The following is a 13196-nucleotide window of genomic DNA, read 5'->3' on the forward strand; positions in this document are numbered from 1 at the left end:
TTGTCATAATGCACCATGCATGGCCACCAACCGCCCTGGGCATGGAATTGATGAAGCTGGTGAACTGGCCCGTAGGGGTACAGGGGAAACCCCCAGTGGGCCACACTGTCTGTGGGGGCCAACTACTCTTCTAGGGATCAGGTTCCAGACTCCAGAGTCCTTGTATTATACATTATACATGTGTTACATTATACTGTACAAGACTATAGTGTATTTCCTACCATGCATTGCTGTAATTGATCTGGTACATTATCAATGGTGCACTAGCCATGTTTTCTAAATATCTTCTTGACTTGGTCCCGGACTATGCTCTCTCTAATGGCTAACCAAGCCCCTGTAGTGGCTGTCCACACCCCCTCCGGCAGCTGGCCACGGATCTACACGCAGGCCCCTACCCTTATTTTCATCCATTGGGCCCTTAATGCTTCAAACCGATCCTGGATGAACCTGCTGTAGCTCATCGAATTCAGACCATGTTAGGGTATGCTTCCCCGCAACCGTACCGTAACCCACAACATGTCAGCAGTGGGATCCGCACCCACGCCTCCATTTGGGTACCGGAACACCCGCATTTCGGAAAGGGATTATTCTTGCATCGGGCACCTTTGACCATCCCGCCATCATGCTGCGTCCAGCCTATAGTCCAGCACTCTTCCTGACACAGCTACCCTTGCCAAATGCTGCTGTTCTTTCAACTCTTGTCAGGACGCATTGTCCTCTGAATCGAGTAACCCGACGGCTCGCCTGCGCGCTCGCATTACCCTCAGTGTATGCCCTAGGAACCTTACTTATAACTTGCCCTTCGCTGGCATTACCATTATGCCCTCCACTTGCGATATTCAAAATAACGCTCTCGTCACCCCACCTTGCGGGTCCCTTGAGTGAGTGATACAGGAGCATACGCGCACGCACTCCTTGCTGTTGTCCCCCTTCTATAATGTGCTGCTGCCTGTGGCGGTAGAGTAAGAATCGCTGTTAACACTCTTTCTGTATTTACACCTTTTAATTACTCTGAGTATCTGGTGAAAGAGAGCTGCATGGGGAATAGAACCGGTGCTCCCCTGTCACTAATCCGGCCAGTATCAGGCTACAAGCCCTGTAAGACAGCACAGCACCTTCTGTAATTACTTGGCTAATGCTGGAACGGTATGAAAATCGCACATACCATAAATATAGGTAGTGCCTGCAGGAATGTAAGCAACCAGTGCTCGTCATAGAGCAATATTCGATACCCCAAACTCATAATTTTCTTGTGTTTCCGCAAGTTTGTTGTAGGCATGGCCTGAAATAACATAACACCAACATTCTACACATTATATGCCTGATTCAACTCACCAATCCTGACCTTGCGCCATGCTTGCCTGGGCGACAGCCATTGTCGGTGGTGCCTGTGCTGCGCTAGCATTGGTGCTCGGCTGTTCTGATGACCCACTGGACGAGGCATGGACCGCACTGGCCGCATGCCTTTCTCTGGTGGCTACAGGGTGGTGGCTGGATGACTTTACTGCCCATGAGCAGGGGGGGGGGGTGATGGGGCGGGAGGGAAAGGGCGCGGGCTGGTGCAGCGGGTGCGCCAGGGAGACGGGTAGTGTGTATTTACCTGCCCGAGGTCAGATCACCTGTTGCCTGCCGCCTCGGTTCCGACTCTGTGCCTGCCCAGTGACCACTGGGCAGGCACAGGTGACACCTCTACATAATTTAGTACAGCTGCTGCATACAAAGATGCAGTGGTAGTGTCATTAGCCATTCACTTCTGAATCAGACTGATTGTCAGATGTGTATGGTGGCTATTCTTTTAGCAATACTCTCCAACACTCTTCTGTTCTTGTGCTTTTCTTGGGCTTTTTCATAATCAAATAAAAATGCCAGTTTTACTTTTTAGTCAACAATTACATTATCCATTAATCTTGATACTGACTATTAATGACTCTGATTTCATAACAGCATAATAGTAAGACATCTAGAATATACATTGATCACATTTTTTTCTATCCTTATTAGTTGCTGGACAATATAATAAATTGCAATATACAGTCGGTAATACAGGTAAATGTTTTTCTATTTGTATTTATGTGTTGTATTTATTTATTTTTTACAATATATCGTGAGCAGATGTTCCATCAGTGTTTTGGAGGAATACACTATGCAATATGCTCTATGGGGGTCATTCAGACCTGATCGCACGCTAGCTTTTTTCGCTGCGCTGCGATCAGGTCAGAACTGTGCATGCATATGCACCGCAAGGGAACACATCGCACAGGAACAAAGCGAATCATTGCTGTGCAATGGATTTAACAAAGAATCCATTCGCACAGCAGATTGCAAGGAGATTGACAGGAAGAAGGCGTTTGTGGGTGGCAACTGACCGTTTTCTGGGAGTGTTTGGAAAAACGGAGGCGTGTCCAAGCATTTGCAGGGCGGGTGTCTGACATCAATTTCCGGCCCCGGACAGGCTGAAGTGATCGCAGTGGCTGAGTAAGTTCTGGGCAACTCAGAAACTGCACAAATATTTTTTGTGCCGCCCGGCTGCACATGCGTTCGCACACTTGCACAACTAAAATACACTCCCCTGTAGGCAGCAACTATCTGATCGCAGTGCTGCAAAAAAATTGCTAGCAAGCAATCAGGTCTGAATGACCCCCTATGAGCGATATTGCATAGTTTTTCCCCTCCCGGGCCGCCGACATAGTGCATCCACACTATGTGACATTGCAGCATCTGACAATATAGTCAGATTGAGCTGCGTGTACTATACTCGCAACACCTGGGAGCGTGCATCAGCCATCATGGCAGCATACACACTGGGCGATATTGTAAACAATATTGCTCAGAAGGGTAAAAATTATCGATATTGTTTACAAAATCGCCTAGTGTGTACCCACCAATACTCATAATGAGTATTGTATTAATAGATTACACATTCCCTTTTATGGTATGAGTTATACATAATGTATTATTTTCCTAAATCCCTCTGTCTCCTACAGCAAAAGACATAGAGCAGCCGTTATACAACAGTCTACATGATATATATATATATATATATGTGTGTGTGTGTGTGTGTGTGTATGTATATCGGCTATTGTAAATAATATTTCCTTTATGCAAACACTGATATATACAGTAATGTCAATGGTCTCGTAACTGCATGTTAGAAGAAGGACAATACAATTTGTGTGCTCATTTTGCAGTGATTATCCTGCAGAAGTACTGTATATGTACTATACTGTATGTAGCAGTGACGTGCAGTGGGGTGAGGCAGGTGAGGCAGAGCCTTTCCTGTCATATGAACGTTTATGCTAGAGATTTTACTGTATAAAGTATATGTAAAATACAAAGAATATGTTTGAAATATCTTCTTTGCATTATTCTAATCAGTTTTATAGCCAAAACTCTGGAGTAAAAAGTCTATGGCAGGTGAGGCAGTGCCTCACCTGGCTATCTTTTCCACACGTCTCTGATCAAATCTCACCAAATTTCCAGGAGTTTTTACTGCTGCACATGTGTATAATACCCAGATGTACCCTTTGGCTCAAATTTTGTGTGTAAATCAGGCTCTGGTGCTAGCCAGTGCCTCCTCAGCCTTTTAGCTCAACGCACGTCACTGGTATGTAGATACGGGACTCAGCACTTATCAATGACCACCATTGTCTTATTTTACTGACACAGACTTTGCTACAAGTACATTTGTTTGTGAGTTTGCATAGCAGATTAGATATGCACAGTTATGCTCAAGTGATAACAATAATGCATTATTTACCTACCGCCCTGGAAGTTGCGGTAAACTCCCAATTTTTTGGGTAGTCCCAAGGGCATAGCTACCATAGGTGCAGGGAGTGCAGCTGCTATGAGCCCCAGAGCTGAGAGGGGCCCATCTATTCTGTCAAAGAGACATGTTATATACATTATTCCCAATTAGGTGGTGCATAGAGGCACTTACAAACTTTTGCCTTGGGTTTTACTTTTTACAATATATCTTGTTATGCCCCTGGACATGCTCATTGTATTGTGGAATAAAATAAACAGGAGGGCACTATACCGAATACATAATATTAATTGGGGGCACTGTAATGTGGCATAATATGAACTGAAGACACTGTATGTCATAGTATGAATTTGAGGCACTGTGTTGCATAATATGTACTGGTAGCTATAAAATGTAACATGATGTATACTAGGGCACTACTATGGTTCATAAAATAAACTACAACATTACTATGGGGCATAAAATAAACGTGGACACTACTATGGGGCATAACATTAGCAACTGCTGTGTAGAGGTGTCTCTGTAGAAGTATTGGGAAAGGGCCTCTCCAAAATGTTGCTATGGGGCCCACAAAGTACTGGCTATGCCCCTGGGTAGTCCCCTGCTGCCCCTCCACAACAGTGGCCAGATCTTCCATACCCAGCCCGTTTCCACAGTGAAGTGAGCAGGTTGTGGAGAGACCACTGGGAGTGACGGCTCCTTTTTGTGGTGGAGGGTCTACTCTAAATGAAACTAAATTGCATAATTTAGCCCTGCCCCTTCCCTGCTGTCCCAGGCACAAATTGCAGCATTTTGCTGCTATGGGGGCTTAATGATGTGTTAGCCTGGTCCCGCCCCCCGAAGTTGCCTGCATGTCTCCTAAGTAACTTTGCACCTTGTTATAACCATGAAGCACTGCAGGGGGGGGGGGGGGCAGATCTGACATGTGCAGAGAGAATTAGAGGTGCATTTGTAGGCTACATGCAAAAGCAGCCAGTATTTACCCTGCATGCAAAAATAATAATACATGTATTTGTACTCCTTGCATTGCAACATGATTTGTCCAAGTGCACAGCTATTTGCTCTTAATCCCAAATCAGAATCAGACCCAGAATGAATGACTATACAGTAGTTAAAAGTATATTGTATACATGCTTTAAATTTATTTTAGTATACCATGGGGAACACTCAGTTCTACGGCTAAAGCTTTGCCTTGAGCTATTCAATTACAGCCTCAGGAGCGGCGTAGAAAAATCAGTTTTAAATGCACCCAATGGGGCTTACCGCGTGGGGTCACTTAACCCAGATACTATGGGGTATATTTACTAAGATTCGTAATTGTCGGAATTTGGTGGGAGTGTGAATTTGCAACTTTTTATTTTTTTTATGTGCCATTTACTATGCTGTCGTATTCTGCATTTTTGTATTTTCCGATGTCGATGTCATTCGTAATGTCAGGCAGTGTTTTACGGGAGTGATTAGTAAAACACTGCCTGACAAAACACAATGAATCCCAGCCGGATCTGTGAGATCCGTGAAGGACTTCGTTGTGTATATTATGAGAAGTGAAGAAAGAGTTAAAAATCCCCAAAGTTTTTTGCTTGGGACCCCCCCCCCCCCCTCCCTCCCCCCCCTCTCCTAAGCATATCCAGCCTCTGGCTCTTTGAGCCGGTCCTGGTTGTAAAAATACAGCAGAAAAAATTACTGGGGTCCCCCCATATTTAAACAACCAGCAGCGGGCTCTGCGCCTGGTCCTGGTGCAAAAAATACGGGGGTCAAAAAACATAGGGGTCCCCCGTATTTTTAACACCAGCACCGTGCTCCACTAGTTAGAGAGATAATGCCACAGCCGGGGGACACTTTTATATTGGTCCCTGCGGCCCTGACATTAAATCCCCAAATAGTCACCCCTGGCTTGGGTACCCTGGAGGAGTATGGACCCCTTAAATCAAAGGGTCCCCCCTCCAGCCACCCAAGGGTGAAGCCCGAGGCTGTCCCCCCCCATCCGTGGGCAGTGGATGGGAGGCTGATAGCCTTTTGTGTAAAAAAAGAATATATTTTTTTTGTAGCAGAACTACAAGTCCCAGCAAGCCTCCCCCGCAAGCTGGTACTTGGAGAACCACAAGTACCAGCATGCAGGGGGGAAACGGGCCCACTGGTACCTGCAGTTCTACTACAAAAAAATACCCAAATAAAAACAAAACACAGACACCGTGAAAGTACAACTTTAATGTACATACATGCACACTTACATACATACATACTTACCTTGGTCCTCTTCTCCAGTAGAATCCATGGGGTACCTGTAAATAAAATATATACTTACAAAGAATCCTGTGTAGATTGGTCCTCTTCTTTCTCCTTGTAATCCACGTACTTGTTAAAATAAAAAAACGAAATACCCGAACCATGAACTGAAAGGGGTCCCATGTTTACACATGGAACCCTTTCCCCGACTGACGGGACCCCCGTCATGGCACTCTCCTGATGCGCTCCTGCCCTGTCAATCAGGAGGAGCGCACTGGTTACAATGTAGCGCAGCGGCGCTCCATTATAACCAATGGTTGGAACTTTGCGGTCTGCAGTTAACCGCAAGTTAATTGGGGTCACCCACAAGAGGGAGAATAGAGAGTGGAGGGAGAATAGATAGTGTGGCACGCATAGCACGAGCACGCAAGGGGCTCATCTGCGCTCGCCCAGCTGTCGGTATGCCGGCAGTCGGGATTCTGGCGCCAGTATGCTGTGCGCCGGGACCCCGACAGCCGGCATACCATACTACACCCCAAGATAGATATGTGTTTGAGGAACTATTGTCAGTCACATACTGTAAATATGGGTATTGCTCAAAATTAGTCCTTCCTTTTTTTAGGATACATTACAAAGTCTGTCAGTTTGTTTCATGAGTCACGTGCAGTGTTTTTAACAGAAACTTTTTTATTGTTTTGTTACTTTTTCAGATGACACGGATTATTCTTCCTCAAATGGTGCAAAGGTAAAACTTTTATGGTGGCTATGCTAAGCAGGTAGAGTTGTAAATAACAGATTCACATTCTGCTTTCACATCGTAAACCCTGCTTTTGAAACAGTTCTTTAATGGTTCTTAAAACAGGTCTGAGCAGTTAAACCCCCTTCACATTGCATGTTGTAACTGGTATATTACCGTTTAATTTCCGTTTTGGTACCTTGCACACTGAACCCGTTTCTCCCATAGAAAACAGTGGTTGTCATTTTAAATGGACTTTTCTGGCCCACACATTATTAATAATTATGAATTCATTATTCATAATTTGGCTAGTCGTACGATGGAACCCAGGAGCTTCAAGCATCTTTACCATGTTTTTGTAGATTACTGCATCCTTCACTGTCCCAGTGATTTGTCTAGCAATTTCTTCATCCCCTCTCATCCTAAGCAGCTCTCTAACCTCCTCATCACTCCAATTTGCCATTTTAAACTGAATTCTGTATAATAAAATGCTTCTTCACTCTCATGTGTTTCCTCCAGTTTATTTCCTGCTTCTGCCTGGTGACATCACACATGGAGACAGCCTATCACCTTCTGTGGTTTGGAAATACCGTTTCTGAGCCTTTCACATTGCACAATGAAACGTGTCTGAACCGTGTAGGACCCTGCTTTTTAACCCTGCTTTTTAACCGTTTTAAAATACCGGTATTCTGTAACCAGTAAATTCAAAGTGGCCCTTCCACACCGCAGCTAGAACCGTTTTAGAAGGCTTAAAAATTGGCAATTTACCGGGTTATAGCTGCGGTGTGTAAGGGGTATTATTTAGGCTAGATAACAATCATTTTGAGTGCTTTCGAAGATTTACCTTATTTTTTATACTATTTTTTTCCCTCAGGAAGAAAGGCCTAATTATTAATCTTTCCTCAGAAGCTGGAAATCGTCCTCTTCCAAAGGGAATTATATATAGCGCTACCAAGGTACCTTTACAATTAATCTTTTCTAAAGAGCAACAAATTAATTTAGACATTTTTACAATGTTCACGTGTAGTTAGAAACAGGGCCGGCTCGAGGCATGTTCGACTCGAGCGGCCGCGCAGGGCGCCACCCTTAATGGGCGCCGTGCGCTGGTCTCCCCTGCTGTCCCTGCTGTGTGCGCCACCGCTGTGTGCGCTATGCGGCGCCGGCGTCTGATGTCAGACACCGGCGCCGCACAGCGCGCGCAGACAGCACAGACAGCGGGCGCGCACAGCAGCACTCCCAGCAGCACTCCCCCTCCCTCATCACAGCAGGTACTGGGGGCATATGTGGCACTGTGGGGGGCATTTATCTGGCACTGTGGGGGCATTTATCTGGGACTGTGGGGCGCATTCATTTATCTGGCACTGTGGGGGGCATTCATTTATCTGGCACTGCGGGGGGGGGGGACATTTATCTGTGCACTGTGAGGGGGCATTAATGTATCTGGCACTGTGGGGGCATTTCTGTCACTGTGGGGGCATATCTGCGCTGTGGGGGCATTTATGTATCTGCACTGTGGGGGCATGTATGTATCTGGCACTGTGGGGGCATTTCTGTATCTGGCACAGGGGGGCATATCGGCACTGTGGGGGTATTTATGTATCTGGCACTGTGGGGGTATATCTGCACTGTGGGGGCACTTATTTATCTGGCACTGTGGGCATTTATTTATCTGGAACTGTGGGGGGCATTTATTTATCTGGCACTGTGGGGGGCATTTAGTTATCTGGCACTGTGGGGGGCATTTATTTATCTGGCACTGTGGGGGCATATCTGGCACTGGGGGCATTAATGTATCTGGCACTGTGGGGGCATATCTGGCACTGGGGGCATTAATGTATCTGACACTGTGGGGGGCAATAATGCATCTGGCACTGTGTGGGCACTTATGAATCTGGCACTGGGGGCATTTATGCATCTGGCAATGTGTGGGCATTTATGTATCTGGCACTGGGGGCATTTATGTATCTGGCCCTGTGGGGGCATATCTGGCACTGTGGGGGCATTTTTATATATGGCACTGTGGGGACATATCTGGCACTGTGTGGGCATTTTTATATCTGGCACTGTGTGGGCACTTATGTATCTGGCACTGTGGGGGCATTTATGTATCTGGCACTGTGGGGGGCATATCTGCACTGTGGAGGCATTTATGTATCTGGCACTTTGGGGGCATTTATGTATCTGAACTGTGGGTGCATATCTGGCACTGTGTGGCCATTTATGTAGCTGGCACTGCGGGGGGGGGGGGGGGGCATGTCACGTGTAGCTGGCACTGCTGGGGGGGGGCATGTCGCGTGTAGCTGGCACTGCTGGGGAGCATGTCGCGTGTAGCTGGCACTGCTGGGGGGGCATGTCACGTGTAGCTGGCACTGCTGGGGGGCATGTCATGTGTAGCTGGCACTGCTGGGGGGCATGTCATGTAGTGTTCCCGCTAGGCGTCTGTGGCTAGGCAATGTGTCTCAGTGCTCTCCCTGGTGCAATGTGTCTCAGTGCTGTGCCTGGCACAAAGTGTATAGGAGGTTCTACCTGGTGCAGTGTGTATTAGCTGCACTACTGTGTGGTGTAATGCAAATTGCCACTATTATGTGGCCACGTACCTTCCCCACGAAGTAACTCCCCTTAATTTTTGCTGCGCGCACACTGTCCATGCTTTGACATATAGGTGTGGGAACAACAAGCAGTATGTACATCATTTTCCCCTTCTAACTTAAAATTGTGCCCTCCCTGTGATCAGCACCATGCCCTAAAAAGTGAACACTATCATGTGTAGCTGGCACTGCTGGGGGGCATGTCATGTGTAGCTGGCACTGCTGCGGGGCATGTCATGTGTAGCTGGCACTGCTGCGGGGCATGTCATGTGTAGCTGGCACTGCTGGGGGGCATGTCATGTCTATCTGGCACTGCACATTATGTGTATCTGGCACTATACTGGAGACATTGTGTGTAAGGAACACTACTGTGGCTATGTGTAAGGCTGCTAATTGTGTGAAAATATGTTTATAGTTTGATGAAATGAAGTTGCGAGGCCACGCCCACTTTTCCAGAGGCCACACCCACTTTTCCGGGAGCACACGCGCCTTCGGCGCGCACATAGGGGGGGGGGGGGGGGGCGCTTTTACATTTTCTCGCTCAGGGTGCTAGTAGGCCTGGAGCCGGCCCTGGTTGAAAACTGTGTTAGAACAGAAGATATATCTGTTACAGTGAATCTTCTTTTTGAAGATTGCATGGTATTGAAGCACTAGCACAGTGGTGTCAAACTCCTCATTTTGCGGCCTGCGGGCAGGGGTCATTATGCGGCCCGCTAGCAGGGTTCCTTGTGCGGCAGGTTAACTTGGGCTGGAACGAGTTTACCGAGTCCGCCTCCATCCACCCATACTGCATCCTCGACCCCATCTGCCCCACTTGTCTGCACCGCCCACCTCAGCCAGTCATGGCTACTGCAGGAGGTTAGGAGGCTGGGTTCTCGGCGGGCTTACCACTACCAGCACCACCCACTGCAGCCAGTCATGGCTGCTGCAGGAGGAGAGGAGGCTGGGTTCTGGGCAGGTTTAGCCACCGGCCCACCCTGCCTTCAAAGGTGATGTTACATCACATGTCTCCTGTGAGGAGGGAGGAGGGAAGCTGCCCTGAGAGGAAAGAGTGCCCATGCGGATGCTGAAGACTGTGACTGGGAGACTCACCAGCAGAGATCTTTACAGCTATTGCTATATATATATTAATTAAAGTAAGAGGAGAGTGATCTGTACAGTGATATATGAGGTGGAATAACACAGCTGTCTTCTCACACTGCTATGTAGTATTATTATTATATTGGGGAGAGGGAACTGCACAGTCAGCAGAGGACTGGTGTGCTGGGACGGTGGGATGGTACACGGTCGGCCGGTCCGTGATCTCACTATCCGGGCCGCCCGTGTGGCTCACACTGCTGGCCGGGCACGGTTATAGCCGCAGCGATCGCAGCAGCCAGCTGGACCTTGAGCGCATGCGCAAATGGGCACAGTGTCCAGAAGCAAAATGACCACGGGAGGGCTGCTGCTCATGTCCAGCTGCAGCACCTCCTCCCATGGGCCTTTGCAGAGCTTGCGAGTGATGGCTCACGGCTCTGACTCCAGCATCCTTCTCACTCATGCCGAGAAAAGCAGGGGCAGCCACGGCGATGCTTTTAAACTTATAGTAAGTGCGTCACAGCCTTATGTGAGCTGTGTTCATGTGTTAGTGATACTGGGCCTAATTCAGTAGGGATTGCAATCATTTTGTTAGCATGCTGGGGGCTGCCCATCGCAGGGCAATGCCACCCAGCATGCTGACCGCCACATTGCCCACTTAATCAAGCAGAAATTGCAATCGCATAGCAATTTATGCTTGATGGCAGAAATTAAGGTTTCCTCCTGTGGCGCAGCTTAGCCCCCATTTCCTAAATGCCTTCTCCGCCCCCACAATGCTCCATCTCCGCCTAGTAAATGGAGCGTTGCTGCCCCCCGCCCGCCCCGCGAATGCCTCTGCCTTATTGACGGACAGAGGCAATCGCATTTTCTGCAGACCCCCACAGAAAATGCGGGGGAATGGACCCACATCTTTTTAGCAATTTTGTGCGGCTGGATCGCGTTTTGTGATCCAACCTGAATTAGGCCCACTGTTCCACTAATGGAGTGTGGTGGGGAGCGGGACAGTATTAACTACTGACCCATTCTTTATTTATTATGTAGTGATGGGTGCTGTGTGTGATTGCAGTGATGGGCACTGGGTGCTTATGTAGTGATGGTTGCTGGGTGCGATTGCAGTGATGGGCGCTGTGTGCATATGTAGTGCTGGGTGCGTATGCAGTGATAGGTTCTGGGTGTGATTGCAGTGACGGGTGCTGGGTGAGATTGCAGTGATGGGTGCTGGGTGTGATTGCAGTGCTGGGTGCATATGCAGTGATCGGCGCTGGGTGAGTATGCAGTGTTTGGGGCTTGGTGAGTATGCAGTGTTGGGCACTGGGTGCGTATATAGTGTTGGGAGCTGGGTGTGATTGCAGTGATGGGTGCTGGGTGCGTATGCAGTGATGGGTGCTGGGTGCGTATGCAGTGATGGATGCTGGGTGCATATGCCGTTATGGGTGCCGGGTGCGTATGTAGTGTTGGGCACTGAGTGCATATGCAGTGATGGGCATTGGGTGTGATTGTAGTGATGTGCTGGGTGTGTATGCAGTAATAGGGGCTGGGTGTGATTGCAGTGATGGGTGCTGGGTGCGTATGCAGTGATAGGTGCTGGGTGTGTATACAGTAATGGGTGCTGGGTGTGTATGCAGTAAAGGGCGCTGGGTATGTATGTAGTAATGGGTGCTCGGTATGTATGTAGTAATGGGTGCTTGGTGTGAATGCAGTGAAGGGCGCTGGGTATGTATGTAGTAATGGGCACTGGGTGTGAATGTAGTAATGGGTGCTGGGTGTGTATGCAGGGATGGATGGGGTAAATGTATTAATGTGTTTTATTCTTTCTGTTGAAGGCAATGTTTATTTTTTTTCCTGTCGGGCCAATGTGTTTGGTTTTTTTATAGGCGCCATTGTGTTTGGGTATTTTTTTGCTATTGGGGGCTATTGTGTTTGTTTTTTCCCCTGTCTGGGGCCATTCTGTTTATTTTCCTGTGAGGCACAAAGGGCAGAAACCAGTTGTCTTGCGCCCAATCTCCCACCTAAAGACATGGGCGTCATACCCAATTGTTTGTTTTTATTGCGCTTATTACACCTAAACTGCCTGTGTTTAGCCATGTAAAGCGGCTAAACGCAACCAAAGTATTGGACACGACGCGAAAATTCCCATATGCGCGCCCAAATGGGTCACTTTTCACACATTTCTGTTCGCCACCTCAGGGGTTGAGAGCAGTAATAACGTTAGTGCGCCCGTTGGCAGAAACAATTGGGGGATAACTTGTTAATAAAAAAATGTTGTTGAATGATTTTTATCTGTGCATGAGATTGAGTTGAAATGCGCATGTGTCTCAAGGGTGTTTGTACTGAGCTATAGTACAGATTCAGTTGCATGCACAAAGAAGTGTATTAGAAATGTGTTTAGTGTACCTGAGCAGTTACAGGGTGTTGGCTTATCAGATGCGCATGTAACATAATATGGGTGTGTTATTGGCATGACATAGGCATATTGCTTATAGTGGGTGAGTAGAGAGATGTTGAATCGCTGACATTGGAGGCCATATTTAGACTCATGATCTGCACCTAGCATAGGGCTGGTGAAAGTTTTTATTGAAAAAGTGCTGCAATACAGGAATGACGCATAACATACATCAACAATGGGCTGATGCACGTTTCAATGGCATACCTCCCAACTGTCCTGATTTTCGCCGGACAGTCCCGTTTGTTTGGGACTGTCCCGCTGTCCCAGCCGCAGGCCACAGTTTCCCGCGGTGAGGGTGAAGGGGGCAGTTGGGAGGCTCCTGCACTCGCTGCTCTGCTAAGCAGAGCAGCGGTGAATAGA

At 47.7% G+C, this 13196-nt stretch overlaps 1 protein-coding gene across 2 annotated transcripts in view; it reads left to right on the forward strand.

The window, feature by feature from the left end:
* The window catches only part of LOC134932299 (very-long-chain 3-oxoacyl-CoA reductase-like), a 163940-nt gene that overhangs the window by 134982 nt on the left and 15762 nt on the right, over positions 1-13196 (forward strand). Inside the window, exons 6-8 of one of the 2 annotated variants that reach the window (XM_063926606.1) lie at positions 2002-2046; positions 6700-6734; positions 7600-7681. In XM_063926606.1, coding sequence (XP_063782676.1) covers positions 2002-2046; positions 6700-6734; positions 7600-7681 — 162 coding nt within the window. The remainder of the gene's footprint in view (positions 1-2001; positions 2047-6699; positions 6735-7599; positions 7682-13196) is intronic. The other variant, XM_063926607.1, reaches the window with a different exon arrangement.

This window comes from Pseudophryne corroboree, chromosome 6, assembly GCF_028390025.1.
Source record: "Pseudophryne corroboree isolate aPseCor3 chromosome 6, aPseCor3.hap2, whole genome shotgun sequence".
Taxonomy (NCBI): domain Eukaryota; kingdom Metazoa; phylum Chordata; class Amphibia; order Anura; family Myobatrachidae; genus Pseudophryne; species Pseudophryne corroboree.